The sequence below is a fragment of the Bombus affinis genome, chromosome 4 (assembly GCF_024516045.1).
Source record: "Bombus affinis isolate iyBomAffi1 chromosome 4, iyBomAffi1.2, whole genome shotgun sequence".
NCBI classification, from domain to species: Eukaryota; Metazoa; Arthropoda; class Insecta; order Hymenoptera; family Apidae; genus Bombus; species Bombus affinis.
Genome location: NC_066347.1, coordinates 9,038,465 through 9,065,377, shown reverse-complemented (window position 1 = coordinate 9,065,377; position 26,913 = coordinate 9,038,465). Strand labels below are relative to the sequence as shown.

At 35.8% G+C, this 26,913-nt stretch overlaps 1 protein-coding gene across 11 annotated transcripts in view; it reads right to left on the bottom strand.

The window, feature by feature from the left end:
* Positions 1-8,045: 8,045 nt before the first annotated feature.
* LOC126915830 (uncharacterized) overlaps positions 8,046-26,913 on the bottom strand; it is a 39,592-nt gene continuing 20,724 nt past the window's right edge. For all 11 annotated transcript variants that reach the window (XM_050720906.1, XM_050720907.1, XM_050720908.1 and 8 more), the window contains exons 3-5: positions 19,689-19,922; positions 12,447-12,512; positions 8,046-8,676 (exon numbers count right to left, since the gene is read on the bottom strand). In XM_050720906.1, coding sequence (XP_050576863.1) covers positions 8,503-8,676; positions 12,447-12,512; positions 19,689-19,922 — 474 coding nt within the window. In that variant the 3' untranslated portion in view covers positions 8,046-8,502. The remainder of the gene's footprint in view (positions 8,677-12,446; positions 12,513-19,688; positions 19,923-26,913) is intronic.

Sequence of the window (26,913 nt, the reverse complement as noted above, 5' to 3'; positions counted from 1 at the left end):
TAGCATCACCGTTTCCCGTTCTCTGGCTGCCACCGGTTACCATCGATCGAGCGATCCCGCTGTAGCACTCGGATTTGTGCGTGGTTTGCATCGCACCGTGTGTGTTTGTGTGTGTATATGTTGCCATACACATACCATGAGACGCGTGCATCAGCGCAACTGGTGTAGTAACGATCGATTTGAGTTCATTGTATGCCGTGGCGTTGCATCCGCGACTTTTTCCCCTGGGTTGTCTGGGACAACGCGAATATACATATATGTGCACGCGCTTCTGCGTCTTCAGGCACGTGTCCTAGAGCCGGCGCGCAGCCTGGAAAACGTCGTGTCGCGACAAGAGTCAAGGTGAGGACGCTAATGCAAAATTCGTGGCAGGGTTAGACTGTTTCGCTGAATTTTGAATTTCGGGATAATTATTATCCCGGGGACTGGGTATGTCCTCGAACCATTTTGGAGGTTAAATCATGATAATCATTGGCTAGACGTCTGCCCTTGTTTTAAATTTAGTTACTCTTAAATATGCAGTTAAGGCTCATCGATACTTGAGACTAGCTTCGCGATATGCTTCTTGGTGTTGGTTTTTGTGCAATGTTTTTTGAGTAGGAGGATTTTGTATTCTAATTATGTATTTGGCTGCTCAGATAATGCGGAGATTGTGGTAATTAGATATTTTAGAATGTGAAAATTGGAATAAAATGTTTCTTTACGTTCGAAATTCAGAAATGAACGGTCCTCTTCAGAAATTGTTCCTCTCTTTTCTAATATCTAATGAAATTTACTGAACTGTATTTTCTTTACTAATGGACTTAGGTATTAGAACAGAAGCCTTTTAAAGTTTTGTATCATTGCTTTTTCCTTTTAAACATCAAATGTGAGTTGTATTTAAAGATTTCATATTTGTACACTGTTTCGTATCTTCAAAAAATACAATACCGCTTGATAACCGTGCGTTTATACTGAAACACATAGTAGAATATTGCCCTGCCAGTAAACGACAAAGGATTGAACTGCATAAAAACAGCTTTAAAAATTCAGAGGACTGTGCAGGAATGCAATAACAGTTTTTTCGATACAAGGTTATTTCAACAATACGTTCGTCTTAGTATTATATCCTTTAGGCGAACGCTTTCACTTAACTCATTTAAAGGGTAACTCATTTAAAGGTTTAAATGTTAAACAAATAAGGAAAAACGCACAGTGTTCTTAACAGCTTGTCGCATGTAATTGGCTGATAGATATAAAACTCATTTTCGCAGTTTGATTATTAAAATCCCGTGTTTTTATAAAATAGTGGAAAATTACATTCACTCTCGGCTTATCGTTAGATCTAATCTAAATACAAGTGAATATACCGCTAGAAATGAATGCGTTCATTATTACAGAATATGCGAAATGTTGAGGGTATGTATGAATGTAAAGATCGTGCGGAATCGCTATTTTCAGTTCTACGAAAAATTACAAAGTATCTGATGAACAATTACCTTGGACTAAATAATATTCCCAAGAAAATTTTAGTGTCACGCTATGCAATCGTTTGCCCAGAATGACGAATGCATTCCTACTGTCCAGTCTACCAGGTTACGACATTCTTGTCACTTAATAGACGGTTTCAGGGAAATGCTGTAAATGTCGCGGTAAATTGTCGATAATAGGGTGTCATGGAAATAGATGAAAGTTTTTAATAGAATCAGGGAAAGGCCAGCACTCGCCTAATAATTCTAGCTTGTCACGTGGATGAGAGTGACTAAAATTGTTTAATGGTCAGGAATATCAATCGATATCTACAACATGAACATGAATTTAAAGCAAATTATTGTTACGTCAAATTTTAAAGCCATCCTCGTCAAGTCGAACATTAATATTAATTTTGTAATGATGTATAAAGTGTTACTAAAATAACGATATGCTTAATTCGGAAAAGAATTATATTAAGTTAACGAGTATATTGAAAATGTTAAGTAATATTTCGCCATATGAAATTTGATTCGAAAGTTTACGTAGCTTATATTTAGATATAATTCGTTATATTGATCGAAAATATTACATAGAACCATCGTATTCTTTTGAAACCTGATTCGCATTTCTACAATTCAAGTTGCACGGAAACACTACTATTGTTTCTCGGAGGAAAGAATAAATATCATATTCCTAAACCTATTTATTCAAAACCTTGGTGATACTGTGTTCACCACGACGAAAGCTTATTTCTTTCAACTCAATAATAAATCTTTTATTATATTGGATAATAAAAAGTGAATAACAGAAGAACAGAACCTTTTGCTCAAAAATTATCTTGTATTAAAATAAAAATTACTGAAAACGATTCTCATCTTTCAGCTAATCTATCCTAATCGATCGTGCCACGCTTTAATGATCGATATACATATATTCGACAAAATTACGTCAGCTATTCATTCAAATATGAAATTTCTCGCGAATAAATATTTCTCTTTATTTTCTACTTTTCTCGCCGTAATATCGTTGTTCAGTGAGTTATACCGCTGATTCGGTAATATTATATAGAATTATGGAATTTTGACCGTTCGATCATCCATTTTCGATGCCGAGAGTGGCTGTCGCGGACAGAGATATTGCACGTTTTAAAAATATAATTGTCGTTTATTTTTACGCCTCTGTCACGGATATACACCGGTCGGTCTGGATTAAAAGTTCATAGGGTGATGTTCGCTCGATGCATGCAACACTGTACGTGACGTTCTATTGACAACGAGAATGTGTGCCAACATAACGAAGCTAGCCCTCAATCTGGCACTGTTAATACACGGAATTTAAATAGAACAGTTGATCCGTCACTAACGAACTTGCATAACTGACACCACTTCCAATGGATCAGATTTGACCATCAAACGACGATTTTCGTTCTCTAAATGCGTTTGTTTATACTTTGTGAGGCCAGTCGTATGTAAATGTACACGCTTAACTCTTAACAGCATACGGTGAAAGTACATCCTACATTTTCATTTCCATTTTAAATTCAATCATCCATTTATGGAAAAATAATAGGAGAAATTCTAAAACAGTTTTAGAATCTTGCAAAGAAATATTCCTTTTTTTCTCAGACGTTTGGAAAAGTAAAAGGAAACCCTGATGTTTTAGGAAATAAAGTGTCTACAAATGTTTGAAGGTTACAGGCAGGTTTTATGGCGGTTTCCAGCAGACATGTACAAGATTGAGGATTTTCTAGGTCGAATGAAGAGCTTTAGTGGAGTTTAAAAGAGAATTTAGAAGGAAGGTCTGACAAGGGTGGGATATATCCAACGCTAACAAATTTATATTATACTGGTGCATATTATTAAATTTAAATCACGTTTCATTTACATTCACGGTTCAAAGACGATTTACGTAATTTTTATTATAAAATATTCGTTTATTTTTACGCGTAAATGTGATGAACGTCTACCGCGAAGCTTGAGGTTTATGTTATGTTTATTTTTGTTATTACAATATCAACAAGGGCGAATCAATATTCTATGAACACGTGTACCAGACAGCAGGGTAAACAAATGCTCAATTAACATAGATTTTGAAACCAACTCTGTCGAAGTAAATCGCAATTGTTTCGATATTGCGATTGACTAGCCAGTTTCCATGCGGAATACGTCGTGAGCGAATAAAAGGGATCAGAGACAATTTGTTATTTTCCACGTTGTTCTTCTCTGTGATAACAAAGGCTGTACATATAAGACAATAATGCGATAAACACAAACCTGGCTGCTGGATGATTTTTGATACGAAACCGTTTCAGTTAGTGGATTTAATAAACTCGCAGTTGTTGCGAGATCAGAATAGAGGATTGCAATTTACTCCAAAAGGTTCATAGATTTTATGTTAATCAAGCGTTTGTTTCACTTCCTGCCGCTAAATACTCCTGCATGTTCATGCATCACGTGAAACGCTTCAAAGCGTTTAACAAATACCGGTTCTAGATAATTGAAACTAAAGCAAATTTCACTAATGTAAGACGGATAAGTACTTCTTGTGTATTTTCCATAGCAATAGTTTTAATAGGTCCGAAGTTAAATTTCGGATAAATTATGATAATCCCTAAACGCATTAAAATGTTGAAATTAAAATGAACGAAGCACGATATATAATTAAATAAATCATTCTTTTAAAGTAATTTACTCTATTCAATTTTTTTGAGGCATAAGAAGAAGTATATTACCGTTTGCAAATAAAATGAAACGGAACGATATGAGATATTTGTCGTATCGATACGATCGATTGTTAAATTAGGCAAATCGAATTTCGTTACTATAGAAATACACGGTTCAATGGAAGGACTCGTGTATTGCAGTCCGATAGCTAGCACTCTGTCGTAAATCACTATTGTCGCAACAGTAATAGTAGTTAATTGTTGCCCATGCATAGTAAATGCACTTTTTGACCCGCACAGAATGCTGGATATCGACGTGACTTGTTGCGTATGCAATCAATAGCGCCTCCATCGCGATGACACGCGACCGCGTTAAACATTAAAACGATTACCAGTTTCTGCCACGATAATTTAGCCTTCGTTATCATGTACAACAATAGAAAAATAATCATATGAAAATATTCATTAGCGTTTTATTCAACCGTTTTATCTCTTTTGCGATTGAAAATGTAAATGTGGGACACGTAAGATTGTGTGTCCGCCTAATGTAGATCTATTCTACTAGCAAAACTAGAAGGCTTGCCACAGTATAGGGTAGCAGCTCTGGTGATTATAAAAGTGGCATAAATTTGTTATATTTTGCTTGAAGGTAAGCGTGATTGTGCGACTTGATGCATGAAAAATACTTTTTCGATTTGCTATTTGCGGCTGAACTTTCGAGTATTTTTTAAAAATAATTTTACGTTATATGGTAATGTTGATATGATAATCTTTTCAACTTTCTGTATACGCATTAAAAAAGCAGGCTTTCAGTGTCGTTATGTATTGTAGTTCGTAATTTCAAGTATTTTATTGAATATTTAAATAAATACGTAATACTAGTTTCTGAAAATTGGGACCTTCAAGGTTAAAATATAGAACCTATCATTCTAAGCTTTCTGCATGAAGAGAAACATTAATAACCTGGAATAAAATATAATCTGGAAAAATGGACCTCGCCAAACGCGATTGGCCATTTGTGAAAATACGACTGATCCTGGGATTTTCCAATATATCTCGTAGAATGTTTGTAGGGACGAGCCAAACAAGCCCTTCTCTGGCATTTCGTCGTATAAACACGTGAAAATATCCATTGGAAGAAGACTCGACTCCCACGCTACGCGTATCCCGTGTGTACACGATAAGCTTCACACGCGTGAGAGAATCGTGAATATCTAACACGTCATTACGTCGCGGGTTCCGCAATTAGAAGCGGCAAGTCAACGAACAGGAAGTACGTCTTTCCTGGATGTTAGCGGCGACAGTCCTTCATAGAACGTTCTGTGTCCTATATTTTTTTTCAGGACGCCCCGACAAAACGTACTTTATGCCTCGCGATTCAGCGTTCGCAATTAAATGCGGCCGAGTATAAAACCATTGTTCCGTTGTTGTATCATACTTTTTATTTTTCCTCTTTTTTTTCCTGTAGGGATAACCTTCGAAACCTTCTTTTCTTTGAAAAACGAGACTGGATAATCGTGAACCAGTTCTCTCACAGGCTGTTGCTCTAAAAAATACTCGGGCATCGGAGATCACTCGAAAACAAAGCGATTTACTTCAGAATCAAGATCATAAAAACATTTTGTACATTAATTTTCTCCGATGGTTTATTTATGGAAATATTCTCCTTGGAACTTCTTTTTTTATTGTATCGTTTTTAATGTTCGATTTTCATTTAACAGCCGGAGTAAATATTCTTTAGACGAAGGACAGCGCTGTTGTGCATTAACAAGTGCTTTTACAGAAATTCTAGGAAGTAGCTGACCAAGATGTTAGTATTTCAAGAAATTCTCAAATATTAAAGTTATCTTTGACTGTTTGTATTGCCACTTTGTCGGGATCTCATTAGAGAAACTAATAAAAATTTCTTATACCTGTTTAAAGTTGCTCAACTTCCTTAATTAGTTTTAGATCTTGATAAAGAACAAGTTTTAATCATCACTAATTGTATGAGTAACTGTATCTATCAAATACAAAGATATGCAAGTTACGTTTTTCCTGAATGTAGGTATAATTAAAATGATATGGTGCATAAAATGATAATATAAGATGGCGAAAGCAGACGTTTAATTAAACTGAAATTTCCATCTGATATTGTTTTTCCCTTAATAACCAAGTAAGATACGAGATCAATTAATGCGTTACACACGTACTCAATCTACGATACTCGATATACTTTATATTTTGCTTCTCTGTTTCTCAAATATTAAATGCAATATTAAAAGCATGTATTAAAGGACAAATTATACTTAAAAGATATTAGTTTTCCAGAACAAATTTTGATCAGAAATCAATATTTAGGATACAAATATTTCAGAAATCAATAGAAACAAATATTTGTATTTTAAAATTTATTATAATATAAAATTATCACATGACATTGAAAATACATTCTATCTTTAGTGTATTAAAACAGTGGTACAAAATTAAACCAGGTAGCCTACGCTGCATGAACGGATTATCAATGGAAATGGAAGCTGTATCGATTAAGTAACTGCGGCGCTGACTTGTGGATGACACAAAGTTTACCCCGACACCGTGGATTAAGCAAGTTTGTAACCCACTGAACTTAGGGCGACCAGTTTAAAGGGTGGCTCGTTAAAGGAAGCACCAACGTGAATTCCGGTGCTACAGAATCAGTCCCGCAGTTATCGTTTCCGTCGTTAATTACGTCGGCCAGCTTTAATGCATCCCTTTTTCTTTAAAGTACCTTATCTGTACATTGCGAAGTAATCCATATTTATAGTTTCAGCGCTTGTCAATAAATTGCATATGAGTAAGTATACAAGATGATTTATCTAATTCGATAACTTCGAACTATTTGTAAATTGTTCATGCCACGAAGAAATTCCGGGTACGAAGTTTATGCAATTTTCAAAGGAAAATATTTACAATTAAACGTCTAACATTGTTTATATAATTATTGTACCATATTTTCAATGTTACATTTTAATTTCAAATTACGCGAATGATACTGTATATTATTTTGAATTTGCATCGATTCACTTAATTTAATTTTGATATTAAATATACAAATTACTGTATTTATGTTTTTGGCCGAGATCCATTAATTGTAATTGGAAATTGTAAATACGGTAGTTACAATGTTAAAGGAAATCGCGAATTTATTATCGAGAGAATTCAGGATTCGTGGAAAAGTCATCTCGTAATAAGTCATTGGATCTCGAGGAGCGTACAAGAAAGATTCGAATCTCGATCTGTAACGAATTACACATGGCTCATCTAGCATTAATTGCGTAGCTTCTTTGCGTGATAATCGGATCATATATAAAACGAAAGTGTGCTAATTGTTCTGCGTGAGTCCTGTGTTCCTATTACCGTTATACAAATAACCAAAGAAACCAATCAACGTGAATGTCTCTGGTTTTTCATGGAATTTAAATTAGTTTCGATGGAAAATAAACACCTGCTTTGTTTTAGAAATGAGTAGTTCAAATTGTTAGATACATATATAAATGCATTTATAGTGGTGGAGCGTCGGTCCTTAACTGAATGCTAACCTAACACTATAACCAATGTATTAATGGCGAGACGTACAAATTTGGGAGAGTATGTGCTCGTTTATTACGAGTATTATTTCATTTTCAAATTGCGGTTGTGAACAGAGCTTAAATGTGCTTGAAACAACTGGAATTTGAAATGGGGGAGGAAGTGGTCAAGGATATTTGGTAGTGTAACATGGGCGCTGTTTAACATAAAATATCAGTTTTAGAGGAGACGGAGAGAAGCAAATGATAATTCCAAGGAATTGGAAAATAAATATTTCGTAGAGAAATATACGGAATAAAAATATACAACTCGAGTCGCAAAATTCACAGGAAAAGGGAAAGAAACGGGACTGCAATAAAATACGAAGAGACAAATACACGAGTTGCATGTTACAAAACATTAGATAAGCTTTATTAGTCGATATTTTACAATTCACGTGCACGGTCTCGCGATCAGTGTCTGCGAATCGTGCTCGGTATTCAAGATCGAGCGTGCCGGCGCCGTTTTATCTCGAATTTCCATGAGTGCTTCCCATAAATCATATCTAATGCCACGAAGCTCTTCGTGTGAATGGGACGAAAGTGAATGAAAAAATTCAAGTCGAGACAGCGCTTGCACGGCGATCGTTTGATATGCGACTGATCGTACAATAGATCTGTTCGTTGTTCGCGACAAGACAGCAAGAACTTCTCCATAACGTGTTTAACATGCAATATACTTCTTGTAGCACCTTAGTCTTAGATAGGGGAACGTGTAACGCTAGCGGTTCGATGCCAGTATGGGGGATACGATGTCGTTTCGAGCACGTGCTCGCCGTTTTCTTCTTCCGTTCTGATGCCTCAGCAATGGGGACAGCGAATCAGACCGTTCACATCGCATTTCGCGCACTTCAAGGCGACGAATTCCGCGGTGAAGTCGTTACGATGAACAGACCTCTTGCTGCCATTGCAAACCGGGCACAGCTGCCACTGGTAACCGCCGCAGAATAGGCACACTGTGCACGCGTCTTCGCTCTGAAATAAAAGTCAACGGTGTAGAGATGAGTAACCATTTCTTTTCCTTTTCTACCTCTTTTTTCCGTGGATAGTGGTATGAATGAACTTTTGCATTTGGGAGGCCTTAGATTGAAGTTATGACTGGATATATGAAATGAAATGTTTGTATGTTTGATTACACGATGCGTTAATGGCGACTAAAAATGAAGAAGCTTGTTGAAGAAAATATAATACATATAGTAAATTTTACAATAGTGTTTCATTGTCTATTAGTATTCCGATATAGTACTCATCTTCTCATATCCTATTATACTATTCTTGTTTAATCGTTGTTAGAGGAAAAGAGCTATTCTAAACTCGTAATAACGATGTCTAGACAATTAGAAAGAAGTCAATAGCCCTATTGAGAAATATAATCGTCGTGAATACTCTGAGTATTTCCGGCAGTAAAACAATGGTAGACTAACAATAGCTGTATAATTATGGGAGGAAAGTATTTTGAATGTAACCATATTACAGTAGCTGAAAATTATCTTTCATAAACACCCAGATCACACCTCCTATAAGGGGATTTGATGATTAATTGCGTCACGCTGTTCGGATTGAAACGTGAGTCTGAATGAATTCTAAATGCAGAACGTGTACGTGAGACAAGTTCAAGAATGTGTTTAAAGCGAAGAAAGAATTTTAATTAAGCTTTGATCTAAGTAGAAAACACGCACAGTGGAGAATTACTCGGCAGATTTAGAATTAGAATTAAAGAGCGGAGAGTTGCGCAATTAAGCATATTTTAACATTAATATCTTCGTATCAAATATATATCTGGCTTAATGTTCAGAATTATCGATCGTGTTTCTGATTTGATCATCCGTAGCAATTCCATTCACATTATATATACATTTCATCTACGTAATGCGCTGAACCTAATGCTCGAATAATTGCCGGACTCTATCATTCAACGATTATAAAAGAAGCGTGACGATTCTTATTTCTGCATTAGTTTTCAGCGCACGCGGTGTGTTCGGCGATGTTGCCCAACATCGCTTTCACTTTTACTCATTTTCAATTGCATTCTTCGCAAAAACGACGAATATACATCAACCTGAGAGTGGACGATGTGAGAAACGAAATTGTTTGTTTAACTTCCTTGACTTCAACGCTCTCGATTTCGAAACACGTCGGAATTTCAGTGTTTTTACTTTAATCCTCTTTGTCGTGTGTTTAACACGCGCTTTGATGACAAATTAAAATGCTCCTACCTTTTCACAATATTATATAATATATCACAATTGAACAATTAAACATATAATGTATTAAAAGATAGAAGGGAAGTCGATGTCAAACTTCTGCAGCTATAGTTTTCGAATCCAATAAAATATCGTCCAACAATGGGTCGATTTCAGTATAATATCGATGTAACACGGTAGCGTTGTAAATGACAAGACGTGGTTGATATTCAACGTGTTAATGAAATAAATCTTATATACACGTTACACGTGTAAGCTACATGTTTATCGCACGAAGGAGGATTAGAATAACGATGATACATTATGCAAGTATTGCATAAAGAGACAGGGGGGAAAGGGTATATCGTGGGTGTCGTTTAATTACGCGTCTTTCTGATACATCACATGAATCGGTAATTAACTTTTATTTAAAGAAAAATATACGATATTATTGTTTTTCTCACAACTCACTCTCTTAATTTCTCGGAGGCAGTCCGCAATGTTTTCTTGAAATTGTGTAATTGTTATATAAAGTTTATTCAATCATTAATGACTTGATTTAACATCAACGTGATAACGATCGTATATCTAATTGGACAAAGTTATATATATTATCCAACATTTTAAATCTTTTCTTTAGAAAACTAATAATTTCATCTCAATAATCTATTAATACAGAATATATCATTAATATTAACACTTAACTAACACTTTGAAACATATAGATTTTTATACGCAATTTTTAGATTAATTACTCGATTGATGCGTTAACATGATCGCATACAGAATTACATAAAGCGCATCCTTCATCCACCATTTCTTCCGACTAAACTAGCCCTTATTCCTGCCAGTTACATAATAACTACTCGCCTCTTCAATCTCATTCTTATTGCAAGATAATCAGAAACACATTTACCTTACACGAAACGTAGACACTAATCGTGTCTCGATTTTTATACTAAAGTGTATTTTATTATCGGCGGAAAATTTCTTTCGGTGGAGACATATAGCCTTACGGACAACAAGCAACCGCAAACTATCGCGAGCCTTTGAGAATGTTTGAAGTCACAACAACAAATCAGAAAAAATTCGCTATTACATTTCTATGGATCGACGAACGTACGTGAAAATACGTTTTAATTTGGTTTCGACGCAAACTTTTGCAAACAATTACAAGCATTTGCCAACTTTCGATAGGGTTTCATGGATACTGAACGAAATAATCGAATGTAACGATCAAGTAACAATTTTTAAATACGTCAAGGTATTCATTTTCGAAGGATTCGTTGAAAAATTTATAGACCTTGCATGGAGGAGAAAAATGTCCTTGTGCTGACATGAATCCAAAGGACGACCACAAGGTTTAAGGGCCGACAGCACGGAAAGAATATCAGGAAAGTGATAGTGGTAGCGACAGTGTAAACGACCTTTATTCGCTGCAAGGTAAACTTCAATTGCACGACATCGAAATTTATGATCGCGATGGAAAAGGAAGGTGGAGGCAGATATCGTCGGATAAAAGTGAAAGGATTGTACAACCTTGTATTCGCGACGGATTACGCGCGCGCACAATCGTCCGCCAACACGCAGTTATGTGTATAATGCCTGGCACAGCTGTTCCATTCTACTACACGGCATAAATATTCCACAGACATGGAACATAGTTACGTAGCGAATTCTCGGAACCGTCACGGAATTCCTAAAGGGTCAAATAATTCTCCGGCGTGAAGAACATTGGCAGAATTCTCTGTAATTCTTCCTCAGAATTACACGGTGACAAAAGATTGTGGTAAAATCCGCGTGTTCAGCATTCGATACGCTAAGGGAACTGAATTCTTTGGCGAATTGAATCGAATTGTAAGAATATCGAATTCGTGGTATGTATTCAGTTTGATAATAGAGGAGTTACGTGAAGGAATAATATGATGTCATTAGATGCTGATACGATTTATTATTATTAACTGTGATATCGGAATTTGTAATTCTGTTACAATATTGGATCCGAACGAAGTTACGAAGTTGTGAACTGCACACTACATTAGCGGTATACCTTACGTATGAGAGATGATCAATTACTTTCTAGCAATCTTTAGAAAATTTTTCTCTGCTACATTTTTTTGTCACAGTTTTCTCAGTTTTATTAAAAGCAGATTTTTTTAAGTAAAAGCTGAGTTTAAATTATAAAAATAGTTTTAACACCAAGGTCAATCGACCAGCTATTTTTATAAAACTAATTATAACGTTGAAATTTTCTTTGCGCAGAAGTTTATAATAAGATAAACAATAAATCTTCAATCAACATTATTTTTGGCCAGCAGCAACTTTTATGTATTTATAGTAACGTATATAAAAGAATCAATCACGTGGTGAGATACTCTTTAAGTCCTTGCAAATCGATACTGATTTTACAAAAATTGATCGCTGTCCGTCAAACATTTTAAAAGAAAGGAAATATGTAACCACCAGAAGTTGTCAATTAATTACTCAAATAGCCACCGACAAAAAGTATCTGTTGCAAGTGTTAATGAAAATGCTGATTTATAAAATGGAACTTTTAATTACCTGGTAAGGCTTAAGCATTTCTCTCAGCTCTCCAGATTCGTTGAGTCGCTCTACGGTGTCGAATCCCTGTAAGAAGAAACAACTTTTAGTGACACGAATATCATCCACAACTTCGTATTAATGAAACTTAATTATCAAAGCTAACAAGAACACGTAGAATTTCTGGGCATTTCCTCTTTAATTTTCGTAGGATTCTGTTTCACTCGCAAAGGGCGCAATCGGACAAGTCGATTTTAATATCAAATATGCGATAATCGCTGGCGATTACAAAGCGTTTCATTGCACAGAGACGGTGGAAGGTCGCGTAAGCTTATATACGAAGAGACGCGTATTAAAATATTTATGACCAAGTAAAAGCCGCTATAATCGCTTTGGTTTTGCTGTCAAGCGTTTTCTCTATTTTCACGGTATTTTATCACCGATCGTTTAGCGGTACCGCGTTATCACACACACGTGACAACAGCTGTTGGTAATGAACATTTTATGAAACTTCGCTGTTTAAACAGTTACGTACTCCAATGATTTTTAATAGTGCCTGTTTATCCATTACCTCGCGTGTCTTTTATTACTTTCCAGCGTTTTTTTTATTTTTATGGAACAGGATAGCGGTTTGGTTTCCAGTGAAAGGAATTGGCGAATAAAGTATAGGTGATCTGTAAAAACGTGTCTCAATTTTTAACTCGGTCCGTGGAAATGTTTCGACATTAAAGCGTGAGACACAAACCGGTATTAAATGGAAACTACTGTTGAGGGTTTTCACTACGACTCGCTATTGATAACAGTTTTGCTCAAATTTGGAATTGTAAAGTGACTAGTCATTTTAGCAATTCAAATTCCAATTCTATTTCAATTTTAGCAATTCATATTCGTAAATATTCGTATTGTTATCTCTCGTTAATAAATAAAACCGCGTCTCTTATCATCACTAAATCTCTTCAACCGAACAATGAATTCGTTATCTATCAATTGGTAATTTCCATCAATAATACATACAATTAATTTATTATTTCAAATCCTAAATTGAACCCACTCTCTTTTCAAATCCCAAACGTGGAACGTGCCTCAAGAGAACATCCAACGAATTATTCAACTTTCGATATCCACGCACGTCTGTCGTAACCTATTACGAAAAAACGAACGATCGATGCCTTTCACCAATTCCAATTCGTCACCCATGTCGCGACAAGACGAATTCATAAAAACAGTCTCAAACGAAGAATCATGCAAACGATACGAATGCCATATTGGCCATCTATTTTGTAGGTTTTTCGAAGCTAGTAATGGATCCGTACACTATCACGTGGCGCGGTCGATGAGGAATGCAGTTGGAACGCGGTGTGTTTCGTTTACACACGCTCGCCAGAGACCACAGGGGACCGCGGTGCCTTATACACAATCCACTTCACCTTTCGTTCTCTCTTTCGCACTTTTTCCCTGTTCTCCTCTCTTTCTCTCTCGATAGACCTTGGATCGAGCGGTTTGACATTTCGCGTTTATCCGCTCGACGATTATCGCGAGTGGCCAAAGCGACGATGCAACCGTGCGTTCAATCGACAAGATCTCTGATATTCAGCGCCGCGACGCGACTAGGCACTCGGTGAAATTGGGCAATTGCGATGGCGTTGATAGAAGATACGCTCCCTCGATACGTGTTTAGAGAACCAAATGATATTATATATTCGCTGTTTGTTCCGAAGAGTTGAAATTGATTGCGCGAACGCGACAGAATTCGGCTGAAATTGTGAAATCCAAGCTTTCGTGTTTTGTGTCTTGATGCCTTGTGATTGATAGATTCTTGGTGGAGAAGTATATTGTTTGGTGTATTCGAAAAGAATAATTGCTTAATGATTTTTTAGTAGGTTATTAAAAATTAGATTGAACTATTTTTATCTCATAATATTATATTATTCTTTTATTTTAAAAATATCTCAACCTTTTTCCTTTATATTTTTCTAGCGTATATAATATTCCTTTGACATATTTCCAATCACGTAACAGCAGAGAATGGAAAAGGATCACAAGAGTAAGAAATATAAGAATTAAATTTGAAAGTTGATAAAAGAGCGCGAGAAAGCGAAGGGAAAACATTAAGAATTGTTTCTAAGGAAAGCTATTCGCATTAATGGAAAGCCTTAACGATGATTACGTTTAATAACTTCTTTCTATTCCTAACTATAGCACGGTGAAATGATACAAAATGTGAAATGAGTAGCAAAATGTCACAGTGTTGAAAAGGTGAGGGCCAACTTAGCTGTTATTAAACTCGAAGTAATTTCGTTTTATGATTCCTAAGCTGCATTCCATTTTCGCTTTCACTTTCTTCGCTTTCTTAAGAAATAACTGAAAAAATCATACTTATGTGGATATTGTAAATCGATGAACAGAAGAGCATCTATAAGAGTTATTAATAATATATAAATTGGAAATCTTAATATGTATTTACATCCAAAAAATTATTTATAAATTCATGTTACTCTATATTGTATACATATATTTATATTACATACATATTAAAATTAATTTAGGATATGGGAAAAACCACATGATTCTCAGCGATGATGGCAAACAATAATGAGAAGAGAATCGTGAGAAGGTGTCCTTAAATCTTTATTAAAACGAGCAGTCTCATAAACAAAAAGATATTTCGTAATATATTTATATGCACTTCCCTATCACAAAAATCTTTCACATTAATAAAACTGTTAACTTCCGGAAGCACATAATTATATCATTAAACTTTTTTCCTTCCTCTCTCAATCACTGGACTTTTACTACTCAAACATAATTCGTACAAGGAGTTTATACTTCAAGCTTCGGAAATTTCATCGTTGGAAACGCTCGAAAGTGAAATATACAACTCGAAAGTGGATTTTTAGCGGTAACGAAGAGAACGTCTTGAAGAGCGAAATAAGTTCGCCATTTTTATAACAATGCTGCGAATCTGTTATCGTAAAATATTTGTTGCGAATGCATACGTACTTCGCGCCGATCTGGGAAATCTCTAACGCTCAATTTTCCTTGAAATTGCGTAATTTTTCGGCCGCGGATCGTTGTTCGTTCACGAGCGATCGGAATTTCTCCAGCCTCCCAATGATGCAATTTATTAGTCGGCGTGTTGCGACGTAATTGCGCACCGCGCCACTGTCGGAGTGTGCGTCTAATTGCACGGCATGTAATTGCACGTTTGTTTGTTCCATTTCGACTGGCATTAAGCGCTACGAGAACTTGTTTCACGACACCAGCACAAAATGTGCTTTTGTTTTATCAGTTTAAGTAAGAGGAAATTGGTGAAGTTGGGAAACAAGGTCACGATGTTTTGTTATCATAATTTCTACTTCTACTCCTTAATCTTCGCTAACTAGGTTGTGTTTGACGGTCGATGCGTTTAATACAGACGTGATCCCTAATATTTCTATTTTCCTGGAAGTTTCTTCATTCTATCTTAAACGATAATTTTTTAAGCAATAATAGATATACTTATTATTAGTGGGTAAGCGAGAGGTTGTAGGTTACATAATTTTACTGCATGGACAGATTTTATATCTAATAATGTTGCGATAAGTAGGACAATCGGTTGACCCGAAATTTGCAAAATTCATTTGTAGTTGTTGTTCGGTTCAAGTTAATTACTGAGATGTACGTGTGATTCGAAAGTGTATTAAAAGTTCTACGAATCAGATACAATGATCGTAATGGGATGACTCAAGTATATTAAATAATATTTCTTAATAACGTTATGGTAATCATACTGTAACCTGAGATAATAATGGTTTTTGTTTAGAGTTATTTAAATCGATTTTATCTTAAGTCCAACTCAGCATGTGAATGTAAAATTCAATTCCTTTGTCCTCCCTGACAAGGTTTATTCTATCCATGAGATATTGAATGACGAATACTTATTATTTTTGTAAAAATGACGATCCTTCAGATTCCAGTATTACATGATTGACGTTATAAGGCGTCTACTTACATGTAGCCATACAGAAATCTTCAGGAATATCTCTGTACATTGGTGTAGCACTTCTTAGTTTTAATTCCCTACATATAGAAGTACAACCTCGCAAGAAACATGAAAATGGCATATATAGTAGAAGATCTTTAATTAAAGCTATGCCTGCGTGTGCCTTTTATCAAAATTTTTCCACCCTAATTTCCTATTTGGTACTCAGTGAACTAAAACTTTAGGCGTTCCTCTCTCAGACCATAAAATTCGAATAAATTCAAAGAACTAGATTCCTTTCCACCGATCCCTTTTTTATGATTGTTTCTCAATTTAGTAAAGGATGCCGGTGCGACGGGCAGATTTGATTTTGAAGTCGAAAAACAATATCAGAAGCATCATCTTCTGCACGAACAATCAAAGCGTAAATAGAGGCAGAACCTGGCACCATACGAAACTTTCTTCGTGCATTCGACTGGTAAAACGAGTAAAAGTATAGCCGTAAACGTAGCAGAAAAGCAGTGTGCGACGCGTGTAATAACCGAGAGCCGCGAGAAACACGATCATCACGAACGCGCTGCAGGAAAAATAACAAACACAAAATCATCTGTTCCGCTGGACGCAACACCGAAACCGAAAACCTACTCCTGTGATATTCGCGTCATTCAGAAATTCCATTACGGTTTTATTTTTGTTTTGCACGTGTCAACGCTGAATTGCGAAACTACACCGTGAGCTTCCACTGGGAAATAACGATCTTTAAGCCCTCTAAGTGAAAATTGCATTTTTATCTTCAACCTTTGTTTTTAGCTGTTTGAACAGACTACGGTCCCTTCCTTGGAATTTATTGGAGGAAATAAACACAGAGGTGAAACCAAGTTCTATTAAATATTTCTAACGAGGTAGAATGTTTGAAATTATATGAAAATACATAAGGAATATAAAAATTGCGGATGAATATTGTGAAAAGATTTAGTAGATATAATTGGATTGTTATGTAATATAGAATTATTTCGTATATTTGTATATGTCATTGGTAAATTTTTAGTTTCAATTTCTTTGGAATATTGCAATACAGCAGTTGCCACGAAATCTTCTCGAAGTTTCGATGAATTGCGAAAACCATGGAACAGCGCGCTGCCGTAGAACAATTTCTGACGCAGCAAGAAAGAAATCACTAATGTGGAACCATTGCAAATCGGCGCGGCGCGATTGTAAAGCAATGTCCGCATAACTAATTCGAAACTTCTTGAAATCTTATGATCGATGAACGACCGTTAAAACGTGTGCAGATGCGGTGTACAAAGGACTTTCTCGTGTATCAATTGCGTAACTGTGCGTCGTGTCTACAGCAGATTTCCGGTTTGCGAGCCTATTCAAAGCGACGGCGCTCGTCTGTCATCTTTGACATTTTCAGTTGATTTCTCCCGGTCGCGTCCTCTCAGCTTTCTCAAACATGCGGACACTAGTTGTGCAATACGACATCGGCCTTGCGAGAAATTCACGCGAAAATCAACGAGACCACAAATATGTGCTGTTGCATATTCTTATTATCGACCAATCGTCGGTGACTCTATCGGCGAAAGATTACAAATTATTAGGTGGTCAAAATTGATGATTAAATTTGACGACTCAAAAATTGTTAGCACCGAAGGTACAGTAAATTTATTGGCTGATCGAATTTCGTATCGTGTAATGCATCGCGAAACCCAATGCAAACGGGGGATTCAATATCGCTATAATTTCGTAGCGGTGATGCTGTGCAATTCGGCGAATTTACACTTTTAATGATGCAACGCACACGGCCGTGGGATCCCGCTATTGAATGTACATTAAGGCTCAATGCACACTATCGATACGATGTAATTTGCTAGATTTATATTTTTAACAGTGCTGCATCGAGCTTTAGATTTCTAACAGCGTTGCACTAACAAAAGTTTTATATTTCTAATAACAGTGCATCGTTCTTCATATTTCCAATAACGCTACATTGAGCTTTATATCTATTTCCAACAGCAGAATCACACGCTCATAAACCTATCGAATCGCTCAACATTACCACAGCGTTATCGGATTCCAACGACATTGCGTTACTCATTTTCAATAAAATGTGTCCCTAAGTAGAATGGGTCAATGCGATACAGACCGAATCTACTTGCTCGTGCGTCCCTCACGCATCATCCATATAGCCGTGATTGGCGCGCCACACTGGCTCGAACTACGCACATAGAAGCTCGTATCTTCTCTTAAACTTAATGCAAATGTATTCGCCGAGGAGCAAGTCTTTAGTGAGTAACGGCACTTATGGGAGAAAGGGATGTCGAGTGCTTGGAAAGAAACGATTACAGTTTCCCGTAGGCGAGAAAATCGATGACGACGAAGAGACCTGTTTGACGAGCGTCGAACACAGTTTGTAGAAACGTTCACCAGCAGATGCTCACGTTTCATTATTCAACATCGTTCTCGTTGATAATCGTGGAATGTAAACCTTAGTGCGAACAGGTGGAACACGTGCCGGCGAGGATCAATTTCCCTCTAACGCTCGTTCAAGTTTTATGCTAAGAAATACACCGATATATTAGTTGTACGTTCCAATAATGACCTCGGTAGGCAGCGATAATTATCTACCACGGTATTAACAAGAGTATTCAGTAAATAGATTTAACCTTCTGCTGTGTTAACATACGATCATTCGGCTAGAAACTATTCGCTTGCGTATAATTTGAAGAGTATTAGGTTTGCGTGAAAAATTGTACGGAATTTTGGACATTTTCAAAAGATTCGTTTTTATCGAGAATGTGGATTTGAGATTTTATGGTTTTGTATTAGTAGAAAATATGTAAAATGGGAAGGTAAACTCTTGTAATCATTTGACATGCATTATTACAAAATTTATTACCCATTTGAAATTGAAATTTATTATTATATTATTATATTATATTCAATAATATATTATTGAAATTTATTAGTTTAATCTACGATATATCATAAAATATTAGTGTAACAGCGAAAATAAATTTCACCGTATCCAATACGTTTGACCTAATCCTTTTACATCGATCATTTGTGTTTTTATGAAAGATATTGGCAAAAAGTTACTAAGAAACTACACTCTATTTTTTAATGTCATTTATAATGGTAACAGTAACATTTTGCATCACACAAAATTTTCTATTTACGTGAGAGTACAAAAATTCGCTATCATTACAATATGAAATAAGGGTAAAACTAATCAACCAAATCAATAATTACTTGTTCCAACAAGAAGAATTAATTTATATGTATATTATAAATTTACATACCCCGATGTGTTGTCCATCAATGAAAAGCTGCGGCAACTGTATCACCGTGGAGCCCAAACGATCTCTCAATTCGGTCTGCAACTCTGCGTCGCCAAACAGGTCCAACTCGTCGTATTTGACCATATGCGTCCTCAGAATTTGCTTCACCTTCTTGCAGTTGTAGAACGTTTTCCTCACGATACCGGAGGTCGTTGTGTACACCACCACTTTACCCAGTTCCTTCTTTATATACGCCTGTAAACAGACGTAATGTCTCTTATTAAAAATCATGACATCGTGAAACGTATCTTTCGTGATCAATAGCTTCCTATATCGTGTACGCGCTTAAACATTAGCTACGACTCGTCGCGATTCGACCGTCGTCCTCGACATTTCGTAGTGATTATGATCTATACCGTGCATGGAAACCCTTATAGTTTAATATCGAATTACGGTTGCACTCGGCACGTTCTGCTTTGCAACTTTTGACTGAATCATATCGCTTCAAAGTACGTCGCATTACAGTACGGTTTCGATGACTTTATGCTCCACGCAGAGATAGAAAATGAAATATGAAATTACGATTAAAATACGAAATTACGTCGTACGACAGGAAGGCTTCGTATGATGGAGACATAGATAAATGATTTGTCTCTGCGATGAATTGGATTGGAACATTCAGAGGTGGATTTAATTTTTTTTAATTTATCTCTTGTCCCGCAATTATTTCAACTTTGATTTCATCTAAGAAGATTCTTTTCTTTTTTACTTTATTGTAGAACGAGAATATTAATTTGTGTTGCACTATGTTTGAATACCAGGAAGACATAGAATGAATCAGGACTTAGAGTTGCAACCAGTTTTATGTTGATAAAGATTATAGGATACTTTTTTTTCGTGAACAATTTTTATATTTCTCGGTTTCATGATTTTCTGCTCTTCGTCCGAGCAACGAAGATACAGATCAATTTCTAAAGATTCCTATGTTTAAAACAAGTAACAGGGCGGATCGAACATCAAGCGAAGAGATAAACGATAATGCAACGAAGTAACTAAACCTAATAACATGGCAGAGTTTATTCCTTAAGGTTTCCTGCGCTAACCCTCACTTTAAACCAGCTTCGTTGTACGTATATGCTTGCTGCAACTTCTTGCATCGTAAATATCAAGTGTCACTCGGTGCAGTATACTTTTATAAATTTTCAAACTAATTTAACGCTGTCTCGATTTATTTTTAATTTGTATAAATTGCCAAATGCATTTTCATAAATATTCAAGCAAATAAATACGTACGTAAATATGTAATACACATTTTACGAAAACGTTTCAATAATGCCTACGCGATGTATACACATGAGAGAAATCTTTTAACGATGAAGCACGCGAATATTATAATTCAAATTTTCGCCCGCGCACCGATTCACATTTCACATACATTTACCGACTATTGACGATCTTAAGGACGATCGCGACTGCGTAGGTGGTCTATTGCACCGTAAAATTCATCTCATTAACCTGTAAACGTTAACAGTTTGCGCGTTCCGTTCTATAACCTTCGGCAATCGTGTAGCTACTCTATTTACATATACTGCATTCACAATGTCTGATCGGGTGAAGGTAATAGACTTCACGTAGGTATACAGTGGGAAACGTGGGTGTTACGAGATAATGACACTCAATACGATATACGTATGTACAGAATCAGAAAGGGGATTGAAATATGTATATGAACACGCGCGGACATAACTGGCATATTATGTAAGGGGAATAAAAGACCTTCTTTAACGAGCGGACAGGTGGCCGATTTATGGAAAATCGTGAGAAAATATAATATTCTTAGAAATTGTTGTATGTCGAATAATTTTCTTAAGCTCTTTTAATGGTGAAAATAATGAGAATGACATCAATATTATTTCTTGTAGACATAATAAAACCTGATGCCCTTTAAAAAAGTTTTTTCAAGAAACAGTGATAAAATTGAATCCTGTCTTTGTTTTAGTTAGTAGTTACGTTATCGGATTTTTTTTAGTTTCGGAAAAATGAAAATAAAAGTGCTATGGAAGGATAAATCTTTAGCGAAGCAATGATGTAATGGTAGAAAGACTAACAAAATTCAATGACCATAAATAGCAAAGACTGGAGTATCAGTAGCTAATAAACGTATTTATTCGCAACGAAGATTAAGGACGTAGCAAGAACTCACAAATGTTTTGATGAACGAACACGTTAACCATTTATCAGCATCCATTTTTTATTCATATTTAAATCGAAACTGTCTTTCCAGTACCCAGGAATAAAAACTCGAATTATAGACATCAGTATCCAGAGATACGTAGTTAGAATTTATGTATTCCGCGTTTCCAATATTATTTACGTACAAATAAAATCAAGATAAATAAAGAAATGAAAGATACAAAAATTTGATATTTCTTACTGCCCGCACTCATTCAAAGGTTTACCGAAACTTTCATTTCTATTATTTTTTCACGTTACTTTAACTCGCTAATGACGATGAAAGAAAGAAGAGGTCGGCAACGTTTTGAGGAGAGAAAAACACGAGGCCCGTGATATCGTTAAATTACCTTTCACTCGGCAAAACGACGAGAAAATTGGTCGTGGCACGTAATGCGTATAATTCAACCGTATGTGTGATGTTATTTGCAATTCTAAAGTACACTACGAGAAATAATTTTCAACGTCCTTCGAAGTTACATACAACATCAGAGCACAAGTGGAATCATGTTGAGCATCCTCGACGCGAAGTGTGAAACGTTTATGTACTAATCGTAATATTTTCTAATCTTATAATACTGTAAACATCATTCTTATAATGAACAACAACATATAAACAACATTCTTATAATTTTATTAGGAAGTGACTGATTTTTATAAAATCGCATATAAAACAAATTTTAAATTTCAAATATTTCCTAAGCATATTTGTGCTGCTGAAATTCTTAACTCTGTTTTAATTACTTTTAGAAATATTGTAATAATACGTTACTGTATTATTGTAAGAAAAAAAAGACTATATGCATTTGTATTGAATAATATTCTACCAACGTATAGGATATTCATTCGATGTTCTTGTTAAAAAATAATTAAGATAATGACGATTGACAAAATCATATCTCTAAATTACCACAAATTACTCTATATCAATTTCCTCTATTATTTCCATTTTCCCCGAATCCATTTTCTAGGAAACTTCAGAAATCGATTTACCTAACAAACAAGTAATTGCAGTACGAAACCGGTTGGCCGTACCATAATTCGTAATACAGTTACTATCCTGTTCCATTGCGAGATAAACCAATCTAAGAATTTGCCATGTAGATATTTTGAATATCGTCCCGTGAAAATATGTCAGTTTTACATAAAGCATAGCGGGACATCGAGATTGCAGTTACGTGCGCCAGTTTACACGCGTAGAACGACCAGGTAGTTTGCATTCGCGGACCATTTTTCGTGAAATTTTCGATTCGTTACTGAAAAATTGCTTCAAACGGATTCACGAATCCACTCGCGGGTCGCTCGAAGCAATCATCGTAGTCAGGAACTTTATTTCCTTTTGCTAGGGGAAAAAGTAGTTTTTCATCCTGGTTTAAAAATATGGAAATATGTTGGGCTATACAATTAGTTGCACTGCTTTAAAAAAATCCATCGTATTAATATAGTTTCCTCTAAACTGTATTAAATAGTAATATTATGATCGGAAGGCCACGAAGATAAAGCTATCGTATTTTTCCATAAGTGTTTAATCAAAAACAAATATTGCTACTATCTGTACACAACAACAGATAAATAAAATAAAACATAATGCCGATATATCGAAATCCATGTAACGTTAAAGTGACATGGCGTTACGGAGAATTAATTGTTAACAATCACGAGAATGTGTAAACGAATGCTATCACAACCTTCGGCCGTTTCATTGGAAAATAACGAAATAATTCAATCGGAATTCTCGCGATTTGCGCGGGTACACGTTCACCTGTGTGTACGTTCCTCATATTATCACCGACTGTTCCTAACACAAGCAAGTCGATCATGTCCGTGGAATATTATAGATCCTCGCGTAGCCACTTTCAACGGGATCGCTAATGAACACGCATTACGCATTCGTTGCTCGGTGTAAAACCGGATCCCTCAATCCAGGTGTATGATCAACACGATAAAAGGAAACTATAATTGCATAGGAATGCTCGGAGTACGATCCTGCCATCGAAGCTCATTTCTTTTTTCTACGATCATTGGCTACAACCCACGATTGCGTCACGACATTTGAATCGCGAGCCTCTCTAATTATATGATTTAGTGTCGACGAATCGTTAGGACGCGTTAAGACAGCAAATAACATTTGTATAATTCCAACGTGTGTGATGATGCACTCAAGCACTCATGATGTTCGGAGATTTATAACTTGGGCAATACACGATAAATAACGAAAGAAAGTTAAGAGGAAAGAGGCGCATTTATATTATGACATTATTAGTTTGTGTTGTGAAGAATTTAATAACAAAGGGAAAGCTTTAAGAACAAGAAAATCTTCGTAATTGTTTTTGTGGTATATCTAACAGAGAAATAATTAGATCTTGAGAACAAGAAGGTCTTTGTGGTTGATTTATAGTGTATGGCAGAAGGATTAACTACACTGTATGATAGTCAATGATGTTAGTAAAAAATGTCATCAGAAATATTCCAAACATATATTACATAATATCCTTTAAATGAAAATGTTAATTGAACCACGATAATTAGCACGCAATATTCCAAGAGCGACAAGTTATTTATTCAAATAATAAATACACGGCAGTATCAAGCAGCATGAACGTTTTTAGTGGTAACGCAAACAGAAATCACGAAGAACGTGTGATTATATGGGCGCGTTGTTTCTCGTCGATGTTTCTCTTTTTAATTACTTACAATCGAGCGTTGTGTAAATGAAATAAATAAATACGGCTATGATAATTATAAAAATAAAAATATACGGCTAATAAATTAACGGCTCAAAGTTTCGTAGTGAGAGAACCGACCAGAGAGAAAATTTGTTAGACAACTTGGTAGTCGAACAGGTTATCGATATCCACTTCCACCTGTTTGAAATTCGCGCGGGTTCGTTCGAAGAAAGCGGTTGAAACGTAGCCGTGTCCATGCTGAATATAGAATTATAAAAGACGTAGAATGGCAATCGCGGCAACCTTCGAGGCAACCTCTCTACTCTCCCACTATTAATGTCGATGAACCGCATCCACTGGAATGCGCGAAAATATCCGCAAGGATATCTTTGTCTTCTCCGTCATTTGCAACCGATTCATCAACTCATTAATAGAAGTTCGTGTAGTTCTACAAAAACAGAACTCAAAATTTATTTTTAAAGTAATATGGAAGAAATTTCAAAATCTAGACCGCAGAAAAATCTCAAACACGGTTATGAATTATGAAATATGTAGCCATGGCGTATTGAGGTTTTTTGTTCAATGACATTGATAGGATACTGTAAACTGATCGAATAAATTAATTTTTCAAGCTCCCTTCTGGTTTTTCTTTCACGTGATTTACGATGAAATAACAAAAAAACTCGTCTCGAGGCTGGTTGGTAAATTGAACGCGAGCTGCGTAATTTGGCCATTATTCTTCCGCCGTTCTTCTTTTTCTCTGAAGAGTGAAGTGCCCACGTGATTCTTGGACTCTTTATAGGGATTACATCTCTTTATACGAGTATAAGAAAAATAGCGTAAGAGTGTATTTAACCTTCTGTAACCGGATCTTCTTACGATTAATTACTTACTTCGGCATGAGAAACAGGAACTAATAATTGTTACAATTACTCTATTTGGTGGTAGTACAATGATACAATGCAACGATATAAGGTAATATATAAACAGAAAAAATATGTTTTGAAAGGTATAGATACACGGTTATGTAACTTTGAAGTTATATTGTTTATTGAAGAGTTAAACCATCTATTTGTATCCTCATTTATCTGAATGCAGATCTTGTCTATTCATACAGTCGGAGTCAAAAGTGTATCCACGAGTATAAAGTTTGTGTCACGAGTTTTGCAATGAATCATCGAGATGAAGAAACTGATATATTTCAATAATATAAATATAATTCGACGAATATTTAGAATAATTCGGATAATTTAGCATTCGGTATGGGTAAAGGACTGACAATTTCGTGTTATAAATGAAACATGGCACATTTTTTGTACTTTCATAATTGTGTAAAATTTTCTAAAATATATCAAGTTTAGAATTTGTGCGAATTAAATTCCACATTTATACAATATAAATGCACTTTTGGCTTCGAGTGTACACGCAAGTGTCTACGAAGAATTAAACGGATACGAATCAACCGCATCTTTGACTTCGCCGCGATAAATCGAACAAACGAATAAAAGCAGCTACGTCTTCTTGTTCTCGTGAGAATAATACGGCGGTCGTATAAAGCCAGTTTCTACCATGGAACAGAACGAAGATCGCAGGATCGGCAATTAATTATGCGGCGAACGATTGCCGATGCTTCAACGGCGGACAAATGACATCAGCGACGATTTCTCCTCAAGTGGGATATAAACGCTTATTCGCCGAGATCGAGCGGTAACGGGAATTTTCTATGAAGAAGCCACGACGATTGCGATTCGCGCACAGGTTTAATGGATCGAGCTTCGACTATCGCCATGCGCAGCACGCGGTCTCGGCCGTTTTCATATTTTAGAAAGGGGAAAAAATACGCTTCGTAGATGGCGGGGAATCGCCGTCGATCGTGGCTGAATGGTAACAATCGTACAATTGCATGGCCGACGTTCCCTCGCTTCAATTATGTATGACGACATTGTTTGGTCAACTTTAATTGAAAATCGAATGAAATTTATATCTGGTTTGTTTTGTGAAAATCGATGAATTGAAATTCTTCGATCATCTCAACCACGAGAATGTAATTTAAAAAGACCGGATTGCAAAAATGCATCAATCTTCTGGGTTAGGTATTTCTTTTACGGAGTTTATTGGTCTAGAATTTTAATCTCGATTCTTGTAATACCGGCTACCACAATAAATTAAAAAAGAGATGTTTATTCGAGTATCGCGTTAAACTCACACGCGTCAGGCAAATATTAAATTAATTATCTCACAAAAAGTGTAATTAATTTACATAACACCAAGTACAAAAGACATTCTAGCAAACAGAACAGCTAAAAGTACCGGTTTTCTCTGCTCCCAACTGGCGTTTCTTTTTTCCA